This window comes from Lampetra fluviatilis, unplaced genomic scaffold (genome assembly GCF_964198595.1).
Source record: "Lampetra fluviatilis unplaced genomic scaffold, kcLamFluv1.1 SCAFFOLD_1315, whole genome shotgun sequence".
In the NCBI taxonomy this organism is placed as follows: domain Eukaryota; kingdom Metazoa; phylum Chordata; class Hyperoartia; order Petromyzontiformes; family Petromyzontidae; genus Lampetra; species Lampetra fluviatilis.
Genome location: NW_027621609.1, coordinates 10,001 through 21,270, shown reverse-complemented (window position 1 = coordinate 21,270; position 11,270 = coordinate 10,001). Strand labels below are relative to the sequence as shown.

The window sequence follows — 11,270 nt, the reverse complement described above, 5'->3', positions numbered from 1 at the left end:
GTGAGTTGGTGAGTGAGTGGTGAGTGACGCTGAGTGTTGGTGAGTTGGTGAGTGAGTTGGTGAGTGAGTTGGTGAGTGAGTTGGTGAGTGAGTGGTGAGTGACGCTGAGTGTTGGTGTGTTGGTGAGTGAGTTGGTGAGTGAGTTGGTGAGTGAGTGGTGAGTGACGCTGAGTGTTGGTGAGTTGGTGAGTGAGTTGGTGAGTGAGTGGTGAGTGACGCTGAGTGTTGGTGTGTTGGTGAGTGAGTTGGTGAGTGAGTTGGTGAGTGAGTTGGTGAGTGACGCTGAGTGTTGGTGTGTTGGTGAGTGAGTTGGTGAGTGAGTTGGTGAGTGAGTTGGTGAGTGAGTGGTGAGTGACGCTGAGTGTTGGTGTGTTGGTGAGTGAGTTGGTGAGTGAGTTGGTGAGTGAGTGGTGAGTGACGCTGAGTGTTGGTGTGTTGGTGAGTGAGTTGGTGAGTGAGTGGTGAGTGAGTGTTGGTGAGTGAGTGGTGAGTGTGTTGGTGAGTGAGTTGGTGAGTGAGTGGTGAGTGACGCTGAGTGTTGGTGAGTTGGTGAGTGAGTTGGTGAGTGAGTTGGTGAGTGAGTTGGTGAGTGAGTGGTGAGTGACGCTGAGTGTTGGTGTGTTGGTGAGTGAGTTGGTGAGTGAGTGAGTTGGTGAGTGAGTTGGTGAGTGAGTGAGTTGGTGAGTGAGTTAGTGAGTGAGTGGTGAGTGACGCTGAGTGTTGGTGAGTTGGTGAGTGAGTTGGTGAGTGAGTTGGTGAGTGAGTGGTGAGTGACGCTGAGTGTTGGTGAGTGAGTTGGTGAGTGAGTTGGTGAGTGAGTTGGTGAGTGAGTGGTGAGTGACGCTGAGTGTTGGTGAGTTGGTGAGTGAGTTGGTGAGTGAGTTGGTGAGTGAGTGGTGAGTGACGCTGAGTGTTGGTGAGTTGGTGAGTGAGTTGGTGAGTGAGTTGGTGAGTGAGTTGGTGAGTGAGTTGGTGAGTGAGTGGTGAGTGACGCTGAGTGTTGGTGAGTTGGTGAGTGAGTTGGTGAGTGAGTTGGTGAGTGAGTTGGTGAGTGAGTGGTGAGTGACGCTGAGTGTTGGTGTGTTGGTGAGTGAGTTGGTGAGTGAGTTGGTGAGTGACGCTGAGTGTTGGTGTGTTGGTGAGTGAGTTGGTGAGTGAGTTGGTGAGTGAGTTGGTGAGTGAGTGGTGAGTGACGCTGAGTGTTGGTGAGTTGGTGAGTGAGTTGGTGAGTGAGTGGTGAGTGACGCTGAGTGTTGGTGTGTTGGTGAGTGAGTTGGTGAGTGAGTTGGTGAGTGAGTTGGTGAGTGACGCTGAGTGTTGGTGTGTTGGTGAGTGAGTTGGTGAGTGAGTTGGTGAGTGAGTTGGTGAGTGAGTGGTGAGTGAGTGGTGAGTGACGCTGAGTGTTGGTGTGTTGGTGAGTGAGTTGGTGAGTGAGTTGGTGAGTGAGTGGTGAGTGACGCTGAGTGTTGGTGTGTTGGTGAGTGAGTTGGTGAGTGAGTGGTGAGTGAGTTGGTGAGTGAGTGGTGAGTGTGTTGGTGAGTGAGTTGGTGAGTGAGTGGTGAGTGACGCTGAGTGTTGGTGAGTTGGTGAGTGAGTTGGTGAGTGAGTTGGTGAGTGAGTTGGTGAGTGAGTGGTGAGTGACGCTGAGTGTTGGTGTGTTGGTGAGTGAGTTGGTGAGTGAGTGAGTGGTGAGTGAGTTGGTGAGTGAGTGAGTTGGTGAGTGAGTTAGTGAGTGAGTGGTGAGTGACGCTGAGTGTTGGTGAGTTGGTGAGTGAGTTGTGAGTGAGTTGGTGAGTGAGTGGTGAGTGACGCTGAGTGTTGGTGAGTGAGTTGGTGAGTGAGTTGGTGAGTGAGTTGGTGAGTGGTGAGTGACGCTGAGTGTTGGTGAGTTGGTGAGTGAGTTGGTGAGTGAGTTGGTGAGTGAGTGGTGAGTGACGCTGAGTGTTGGTGAGTTGGTGAGTGAGTTGGTGAGTGAGTTGGTGAGTGAGTTGGTGAGTGAGTGAGTTGGTGAGTGAGTTGGTGAGTGAGTTGGTGAGTGAGTTGGTGAGTGAGTTGGTGAGTGAGTTGGTGAGTGACGCTGAGTGTTGGTGTGTTGGTGAGTGAGTTGGTGAGTGAGTTGGTGAGTGAGTTGGTGAGTGAGTTGGTGAGTGAGTGGTGAGTGACGCTGAGTGTTGGTGTGTTGGGTGAGTGAGTTGGTGAGTGAGTTGGTGAGTGAGTTGGTGAGTGAGTGGTGAGTGACGCTGAGTGTTGGTGTGTTGGTGAGTGAGTTGGTGAGTGAGTTGGTGAGTGAGTTGGTGAGTGAGTTGGTGAGTTCCTCACCTGTCTGGTGAGGCTGCCCCCCAGGTTCATGGTTCCGGAACCTTCCTTGTTGGTCTGTAGCCACAGCATGGCTGTGGACGTGAGCTTGTAGTGGGCACTGCGCCCACTGGATTTCTCCTGCGTTAGAACCACCACGGGGGGCGTTAGAACCACCACACTGAGGGTGTTAGAACCAGCACGCTGAGGGTGTTAGAACATGGGGTGGGTAGTAGTAGAGGTGAGGGAGGAGGGTGTTAGTGCGGCGCTGGTGGTGGTGTTAGTACAGTAAAGTGTTGGTACAGTGAGGTGTTGGTACAGTGAGGTGTTGGTACAGTGAGGTGTTGGTACAGTGAGGTGTTGGTACAGTGAGGTGTTAGTACAGTGAGGTGTTAGTACAGTGAGGTGTTGGTACAGTGAGGTGTTGGTACAGTGAGGTGTTGGTACAGTGAGGTGTTGGTACAGTGAGATGTTGGTACAGTGAGGTGTTGGTACAGTGAGGTGTTGCTACAGTGAGGTGTTGGTACAGTGAGGTGTTGATACAGTGAGGTGTTAGTACAGTGAGGTGTTGCTACAGTGAGGTGTTAGTACAGTGAGGTGTTAGTACAGTGAGGTGTTGGTACAGTGAGGTGTTGGTACAGTGAGATGTTAGTACGTACAGTGAGGTGTTGGTACAGTGAGGTGTTAGTACGTACAGTGAGGTGTTAGTACAGTGAGGTGTTGGTACAGTGAGGTGTTAGTACAGTGAGGTGTTGGTACAGTGAGGTGTTGGTACAGTGAGGTGTTGGCACAGTGAGGTGTTAGTACAGTGAGGTGTTAGTACAGTGAGGTGTTAGTACAGTGAGGTGTTGGCACAGTGAGGTGTTGGCACAGTGAGGTGTTGGTACAGTGAGGTGTTGGTACAGTGAGGTGTTAGTACAGTGAGGTGTTAGTACAGTGAGGTGTTGGTACAGTGAGGTGTTGGTACAGTGAGGTGTTAGCACAGTGAGGTGTTAGCACAGTGAGGTGTTAGTACAGTGAGGTGTTGGTACAGTGAGGTGTTGGTACAGTGAGGTGTCAGCACAGTGAGGTGTTAGTACAGTGAGGTGTTGGTACAGTGAGGTGTTGGTACAGTGAGGTGTCAGCACAGTGAGGTGTTGGCACAGTGAGGTGTTGGCACAGTGAGATGTTGGTACAGTGAGATGTTGGCACAGTGAGGTGTTAGTACAGTGAGGTGTTAGTACAGTGAGGTGTTAGTACAGTGAGGTGTTGGTACAGTGAGATGTTGGTACAGTGAGATGTTGGCACAGTGAGGTGTTAGTACAGTGAGGTGTTAGTACAGTGAGGTGTTGGTACAGTGAGGTGTTGGTACAGTGAGGTGTCAGCACAGTGAGGTGTTAGTACAGTGAGGTGTTGGTACAGTGAGGTGTTGGTACAGTGAGGTGTTAGTACAGTGAGGTGTTGGCACAGTGAGGTGTTGGCACAGTGAGATGTTGGTACAGTGAGATGTTGGCACAGTGAGGTGTTAGTACAGTGAGGTGTTAGTACAGTGAGGTGTTAGTACAGTGAGGTGTTGGTACAGTGAGATGTTGGTACAGTGAGATGTTGGCACAGTGAGGTGTTAGTACAGTGAGGTGTTAGTACAGTGAGGTGTTGGTACAGTGAGGTGTTGGTACAGTGAGGTGTCAGCACAGTGAGGTGTTAGTACAGTGAGGTGTTGGTACAGTGAGGTGTTGGTACAGTGAGGTGTCAGCACAGTGAGGTGTTGGCACAGTGAGGTGTTGGCACAGTGAGGTGTTGGTACAGTGAGGTGTTAGTACGTACAGTGAGGTGTTAGTACAGTACCTGCACTTCCACGACATGGATGGAGTCCCAGCAGCCTTTGATCTTCTTGGAGCCGTCTCCGGCTTTCTTGATGAGGATCACGCCGGCAAAGCCGTGATCCAGATCCCACAGGTAGACAGAGGACACTCCACCCTCGAAGTAGCTGGGGGTGGAGAGGACGAGTGGGTGGGTGAGTGGGTGGGTGGGTGGGTGAGTGAGTGAGTGAGTGGGTGGGTGAGTGGGTGAGTGGGTGGGTGAGTGGGTGGGTGGGTGAGTGGGGGGGTGAGTGAGTGAGAGGGTGAGTGGGTGAGAGGGTGAGTGAGTGGGTGAGTGGGTGAGTGGGTGGGTGAGTGAGTGATCCAGATCCCACAGGTAGACAGAGGACACTCCACCCTCGAAGTAGCTGGGGGTGGAGAGGACGAGTGGGTGGGTGAGTGAGAGGGTGAGTGGGTGAGTGAGTGAGTGGGTGGGTGAATGGGTGAGTGAGTGAGTGGGTGGGTGAGTGGGGGGGTGAGTGGGTGGGTGAGTGGGTGAGTGGTCCAGATCCCACAGGTAGACAGAGGACACTCCACCCTCGAAGTAGCTGGGGGTGGACAGGACACGTGGGTGGGTGAGTGAGAGGGTGAGTGAGTGGGTGGGTGGGTGAGTGGGTGAGTGAGTGGGTGGGTGAGAGGGTGAGTGAGTGGGTGAGTGGGTGGGTGGGTGAGTGGGTGGGTGAGTGGGTGGGTGGGTGGGTGAGTGGGTAGGTGAGTGGGTGGGTGGGTGAGTGGGTGAGTGGGTGGGTGAGTGGGTGGGTGAGTGGGTGAGTGGGTGGGTGAGTGGGTGGGTGAGTGGGTGGGTGGGTGGGTGAGTGGGTGGGTGAGTGGGTGGGTGAGTGGGTGGGTGGGTGAGTGGGTGGGTGGGTGAGTGGGTGGGTGGGTGGGTGAGTGGGTGAGTGAGTGGGTGGGTGGGGGGGTGAGTGGGTGAGTAGGTAGGTGAGTGAGTGGGTGAGTGAGTGGGTGGGTGGGTGGGTGAGTGGGTGTGTGGGTGTGTGGGTGAGTGGGTGAGTGAGTGAGTGAGTGGGTGAGTGGGTGGGTGGGTGAGTGAGTGGGTGGGTGAGTGGGTGGGTGGGTGGGTGAGTGGGTGAGTGGGTGAGTGGGTGGGTGAGTGAGTGAGTGGGTGGGTGGGTGAGTGGGTGGGTGGGTGGGTGAGTGGGTGGGTGAGTGAGTGGGTGGGTGGGTGAGTGAGTGGGTGGGTGGGTGGGTGAGTGAGTGGGTGGGTGAGTGGGTGGGTGGGTGGGTGAGTGGGTGAGAGAGTGGGTGGGTGAGTGGGTGGGTGGGTGAGTGAGTGGGTGGGTGGGTGGGTGAGTGGGTGGGTGAGTGGGTGAGTGAGTGGGTGAGTGAGTGGGTGGGTGGGTGAGTGAGTGGGTGGGTGAGTGGGTGGGTGGGTGAGTGGGTGTGTGTGTGTGGTGAGTGTGTGTGTGTGTGGTGTGTGTGGTATGTGTGGTGTGTGTGGTGAGTAGGTGGTGAGTAGGTGGTGAGCATCGTACAGGTCTCGGTACTGTGTGGTGTGTGTGGTGTGTGTGGTGAGTGTGTGGTGTGTGTGTGGTGTGTGTGTGGTGAGTGTGTGGTGAGTGTGTGGTGTGTGTGTGGTGAGTGTGTGGTGAGTGTGTGGTGAGTGTGTGGTGTGTGTGTGGTGTGTGTGTGGTGTGTGTGTGGTGAGTGTGTGGTGTGTGTGTGGTGAGTGTGTGGTGAGTGTGTGGTGTGTGTGTGGTGTGTGTGTGGTGAGTGTGTGGTGAGTGTGTGGTGTGTGTGTGGTGAGTGTGTGGTGTGTGTGTGGTGAGTGTGTGGTGAGTGTGTGGTGTGTGTGTGGTGAGTGTGTGGTGAGTGTGTGGTGAGTGTGTGGTGTGTGTGTGGTGAGTGTGTGGTGAGTGTGTGGTGAGTGTGTGGTGTGTGTGTGGTGAGTGTGTGGTGAGTGTGTGGTGTGTGTGTGGTGTGTGTGTGGTGAGTGTGTGGTGTGTGTGTGGTGAGTGTGTGGTGTGTGTGTGGTGAGTGTGTGGTGTGTGTGTGGTGAGTGTGTGGTGAGTGTGTGGTGAGTGTGTGGTGAGTGTGTGGTGTGTGTGTGGTGAGTGTGTGGTGAGTGTGTGGTGTGTGTGTGGTGAGTGTGTGGTGTGTGTGTGGTGAGTGTGTGGTGTGTGTGTGGTGAGTGTGTGGTGAGTGTGTGGTGTGTGTGTGGTGTGTGTGTGGTGAGTGTGTGGTGTGTGTGTGGTGAGTGTGTGGTGAGTGTGTGGTGTGTGTGTGGTGAGTGTGTGGTGAGTGTGTGGTGAGTGTGTGGTGTGTGTGTGGTGAGTGTGTGGTGAGTGTGTGGTGAGTGTGTGGTGTGTGTGTGGTGAGTGTGTGGTGAGTGTGTGGTGAGTGTGTGGTGTGTGTGTGGTGTGTGTGTGGTGTGTGTGTGGTGAGTGTGTGGTGAGTGTGTGGTGTGTGTGTGGTGAGTGTGTGGTGAGTGTGTGGTGTGTGTGTGGTGTGTGTGTGGTGAGTGTGTGGTGTGTGTGTGGTGAGTGTGTGGTGTGTGTGTGGTGAGTGTGTGGTGTGTGTGTGGTGAGTGTGTGGTGAGTGTGTGGTGAGTGTGTGGTGAGTGTGTGGTGTGTGTGTGGTGAGTGTGTGGTGAGTGTGTGGTGTGTGTGTGGTGAGTGTGTGGTGTGTGTGTGGTGAGTGTGTGGTGTGTGTGTGGTGAGTGTGTGGTGAGTGTGTGGTGTGTGTGTGGTGTGTGTGTGGTGAGTGTGTGGTGTGTGTGTGGTGAGTGTGTGGTGAGTGTGTGGTGTGTGTGTGGTGAGTGTGTGGTGAGTGTGTGGTGAGTGTGTGGTGTGTGTGTGGTGAGTGTGTGGTGAGTGTGTGGTGTGTGTGTGGTGAGTGTGTGGTGAGTAGGTGGTGAGTAGGTGGTGTGTGTGGTGAGTGTGTGGTGTGTGTGTGGTGAGTGTGTGGTGTGTGTGTGGTGTGTGTGTGGTGAGTGTGTGGTGTGTGTGTGGTGAGTGTGTGGTGTGTGTGTGGTGAGTGTGTGGTGAGTAGGTGGTGAGTAGGTGGTGAGCATCGTACAGGTCTCGGTACTGTGTGAGTGTGTGTGGTGTGTGTGGTGAGTAGGTGGTGAGTAGGTGGTGTGTGTGGTGAGTAGGTGGTGAGTAGGTGGTGAGCATCGTACAGGTCTCGGTACTGTGTGAGTGTGTGTGGTGTGTGTGTGTGGTGTGTGTGTGTGGTGTGTGTGTGGTGAGTGTGTGGTGTGTGTGTGGTGTGTGTGGTGTGTGTGGTGAGTAGGTGGTGAGTAGGTGGTGAGTAGGTGGTGTGTGTGGTGAGTAGGTGGTGAGCATCGTACAGGTCTCGGTACTGTGTGAGTGTGTGTGGTGTGTGTGTGTGGTGTGTGTGTGTGGTGTGTGTGTGGTGAGTGTGTGGTGTGTGTGTGGTGTGTGTGGTGTGTGTGGTGAGTAGGTGGTGAGTAGGTGGTGTGTGTGGTGAGTAGGTGGTGAGCATCGTACAGGTCTCGGTACTGTGTGAGTGTGTGTGGTGTGTGTGTGTGGTGTGTGTGTGGTGTGTGTGTGGTGTGTGTGTGGTGAGTGTGTGGTGTGTGTGTGGTGTGTGTGGTGAGTAGGTGGTGAGTAGGTGGTGTGTGTGGTGAGTAGGTGGTGAGCATCGTACAGGTCTCGGTACTGTGTGAGTGTGTGTGGTGTGTGTGGTGTGTGTGGTGAGTAGGTGGTGAGTAGGTGGTGTGTGTGGTGAGTAGGTGGTGAGCATCGTACAGGTCTCGGTACTGTGTGAGTGTGTGTGGTGTGTGTGGTGTGTGTGGTGAGTAGGTGGTGAGTAGGTGGTGTGTGTGGTGTGTGTGGTGAGTAGGTGGTGAGTAGGTGGTGTGTGTGGTGAGTAGGTGGTGAGCATCGTACAGGTCTCGGTACTGTGTGAGTGTGTGTGGTGTGTGTGGTGTGTGTGGTGAGTAGGTGGTGAGTAGGTGGTGTGTGTGGTGAGTAGGTGGTGAGCATCGTACAGGTCTCGGTACTGTGTGAGTGTGTGTGGTGTGTGTGGTGTGTGTGGTGAGTAGGTGGTGAGTAGGTGGTGTGTGTGGTGTGTGTGGTGAGTAGGTGGTGAGTAGGTGGTGTGTGTGGTGAGTAGGTGGTGAGCATCGTACAGGTCTCGGTACTGTGTGAGTGTGTGTGGTGTGTGTGGTGTGTGTGGTGAGTAGGTGGTGAGTAGGTGGTGTGTGTGGTGTGTGTGGTGAGTAGGTGGTGAGTAGGTGGTGTGTGTGGTGAGTAGGTGGTGAGCATCGTACAGGTCTCGGTACTGTGTGAGTGTGTGTGGTGTGTGTGGTGTGTGTGGTGAGTAGGTGGTGAGTAGGTGGTGTGTGTGGTGAGTAGGTGGTGAGCATCGTACAGGTCTCGGTACTGTGTGAGTGTGTGTGGTGTGTGTGGTGTGTGTGGTGAGTAGGTGGTGAGTAGGTGGTGTGTGTGGTGAGTAGGTGGTGAGCATCGTACAGGTCTCGGTACTGGTCGAACGCTGCGTTGGCCTCGATCTCGAGCTTGCGGAGCCGTGCGGAGGGCATGGCTCCATCCTCCAGCGACGGGTCGTACTTGTTACTCCACGGGGAGCTGGAGACACACAGAGACACACACAGAGACACACACACAGAGAGACACACAGAGAGACACACACACAGAGAGACACACACACAGAGAGACACACACACACAGAGAGACACACACAGACACAGATACATACAGAGACACAGAGACACACACAAAGACACACAGAGACACACAGAGACACACACAGAGACACACAGAGACACACACACAGAGACACAGAGATACACACACAGTCACACAGAGACACACACAGAGACACACACACAGAGACACACACAGAGACACACACACAGAGACACACACAGAGACACACAGAGAGACACACACACAGAGACACAGAGATACACACACAGTCACACAGAGACACACACAGTCACACACAGTCACACACACACAGAGAGACACAGATACATACAGATACACACAGAGACACAGAGATACACACACAGTCACACAGAGACACACACAGAGACACACACACAGAGACACAGAGATACACACACAGTCACACAGAGACACACACAGAGACACACACACAGAGACACACACAGAGACACACAGAGACACACACAGAGACACACACAGAGACACAGAGACACACACACAGTCACACAGAGACACACACAGAGACACACACAGTCACACACAGTCACACACACACACAGAGAGACACAGATACATACAGATACACACAGAGACACAGAGATACACACACAGTCACACAGAGACACACACAGAGACACACACAGAGACACAGAGATACACACACAGTCACACAGAGACACACACAGAGACAAACAGAGATACATACACACACAGAGACACACACAGAGACCAACACACACAGAGACACACACACACACAGAGACACACAGACACACACCATCACACACACGTACCGATAGCTGTCCCCATCGCGGTTGTAGCCACACAGGAGGTAGTCTTTGCCCACCATCACACACCATCACACACACACACCATCACACACACACACCATCACACACACACACCATCACACACCATCACACACAGTCACACACCATCACACACAGTCACACACACACCATCACACACGAACCAACACACAGACACACACACACGGACACACACACCATCACACACACACAGAGTCACACACACACAGACACACACACGCACAGACACACCATCACACACACACCATCACACACACACACACCATCACACACACACACCATCACACACACACACCATCACACACACACACCATCACACACACACAGACACCATCACACACACACACACCATCACACACACACCATCACACACACACAGACACCATCACACACACACAGACACACACACACAGTCACACACACACACCATCACACACACACACACCATCACACACACACAGACACACACACGGACACACACACCATCACACACACACACAGACACACACACCATCACACACACACAGACACACACACACACACCATCACACACACACACAGACACACACACACACACCATCACACACACACACAGACACACACACAGTCACACACACCATCACACACACAGTCACACACACCATCACACACACACCAACACACACACACACACACACAGTCACACACACACACACACACCATCACACACACACACAGACACACACACCATCACACACACCATCACACACACACACACACCATCACACACACACAGTCACACACACACAGTCACACACACCATCACACACACACACACACCATCACACACACACAGTCACACACACACAGACACCATCACACACACACACAGTCACACACACACAGACACACACACACACACACGTACCGGTAGCTATCTCCATCGCGGTTGTAGTCACACAAGAGGTAGTCTTTGCCCACCAACTTGTCGCACACACACACACCATCACACACACACACACCATCACACACACACCATCACACACACACACACACGTACCGGTAGCTGTCCCCATCGCGGTTGTAGTCACACAAGAGGTAGTCTTTGCCCACCAACTTGTCGCACACACACACACACAGTCACACACACCATCACACACACACACAGTCACACACACACAGTCACACACACACACACGTACCGATAGCTGTCCCCATCGCGGTTGTAGTCACACAAGAGGTAGTCTTTGCCCACCAACTTGTCGCACACACACCATCACACACACACACCATCACACACACACACACGTACCGGTAGCTGTCCCCATCGCGGTTGTAGTCACACAAGAGGTAGTCTTTGCCCACCAACTTGTCGCACACACACACAGACACACCATCACACACACACCATCACACACACACACACCATCACACACACCATCACACACACCATCACACACACACGTACCGGTAGCTGTCCCCATCGCGGTTGTAGTCACACAAGAGGTAGTCTTTGCCCACCAACTTGTCGCACACACACCATCACACACACACACACACCATCACACACACACCATCACACACACACACACCATCACACACACACACACACGTACCGGTAGCTGTCCCCATCGCGGTTGTAGTCACACAAGAGG

At 53.5% G+C, this 11,270-nt stretch overlaps 1 protein-coding gene across 1 annotated transcript in view; it reads right to left on the bottom strand.

Moving 5' to 3' along the window:
• Positions 1 to 2,307: 2,307 nt before the first annotated feature.
• The window catches only part of CAPZB (capping actin protein of muscle Z-line subunit beta), a gene marked incomplete at its 3' end in the record, with an annotated part of 15,337 nt that continues 6,374 nt past the window's right edge, over positions 2,308 to 11,270 (bottom strand). The window contains exons 3-5 of the mRNA XM_078885679.1: positions 8,591 to 8,704; positions 4,120 to 4,261; positions 2,308 to 2,436 (exon numbers count right to left, since the gene is read on the bottom strand). Of these exons, the coding sequence (XP_078741805.1) occupies positions 2,308 to 2,436; positions 4,120 to 4,261; positions 8,591 to 8,704 (385 nt within the window). The remainder of the gene's footprint in view (positions 2,437 to 4,119; positions 4,262 to 8,590; positions 8,705 to 11,270) is intronic.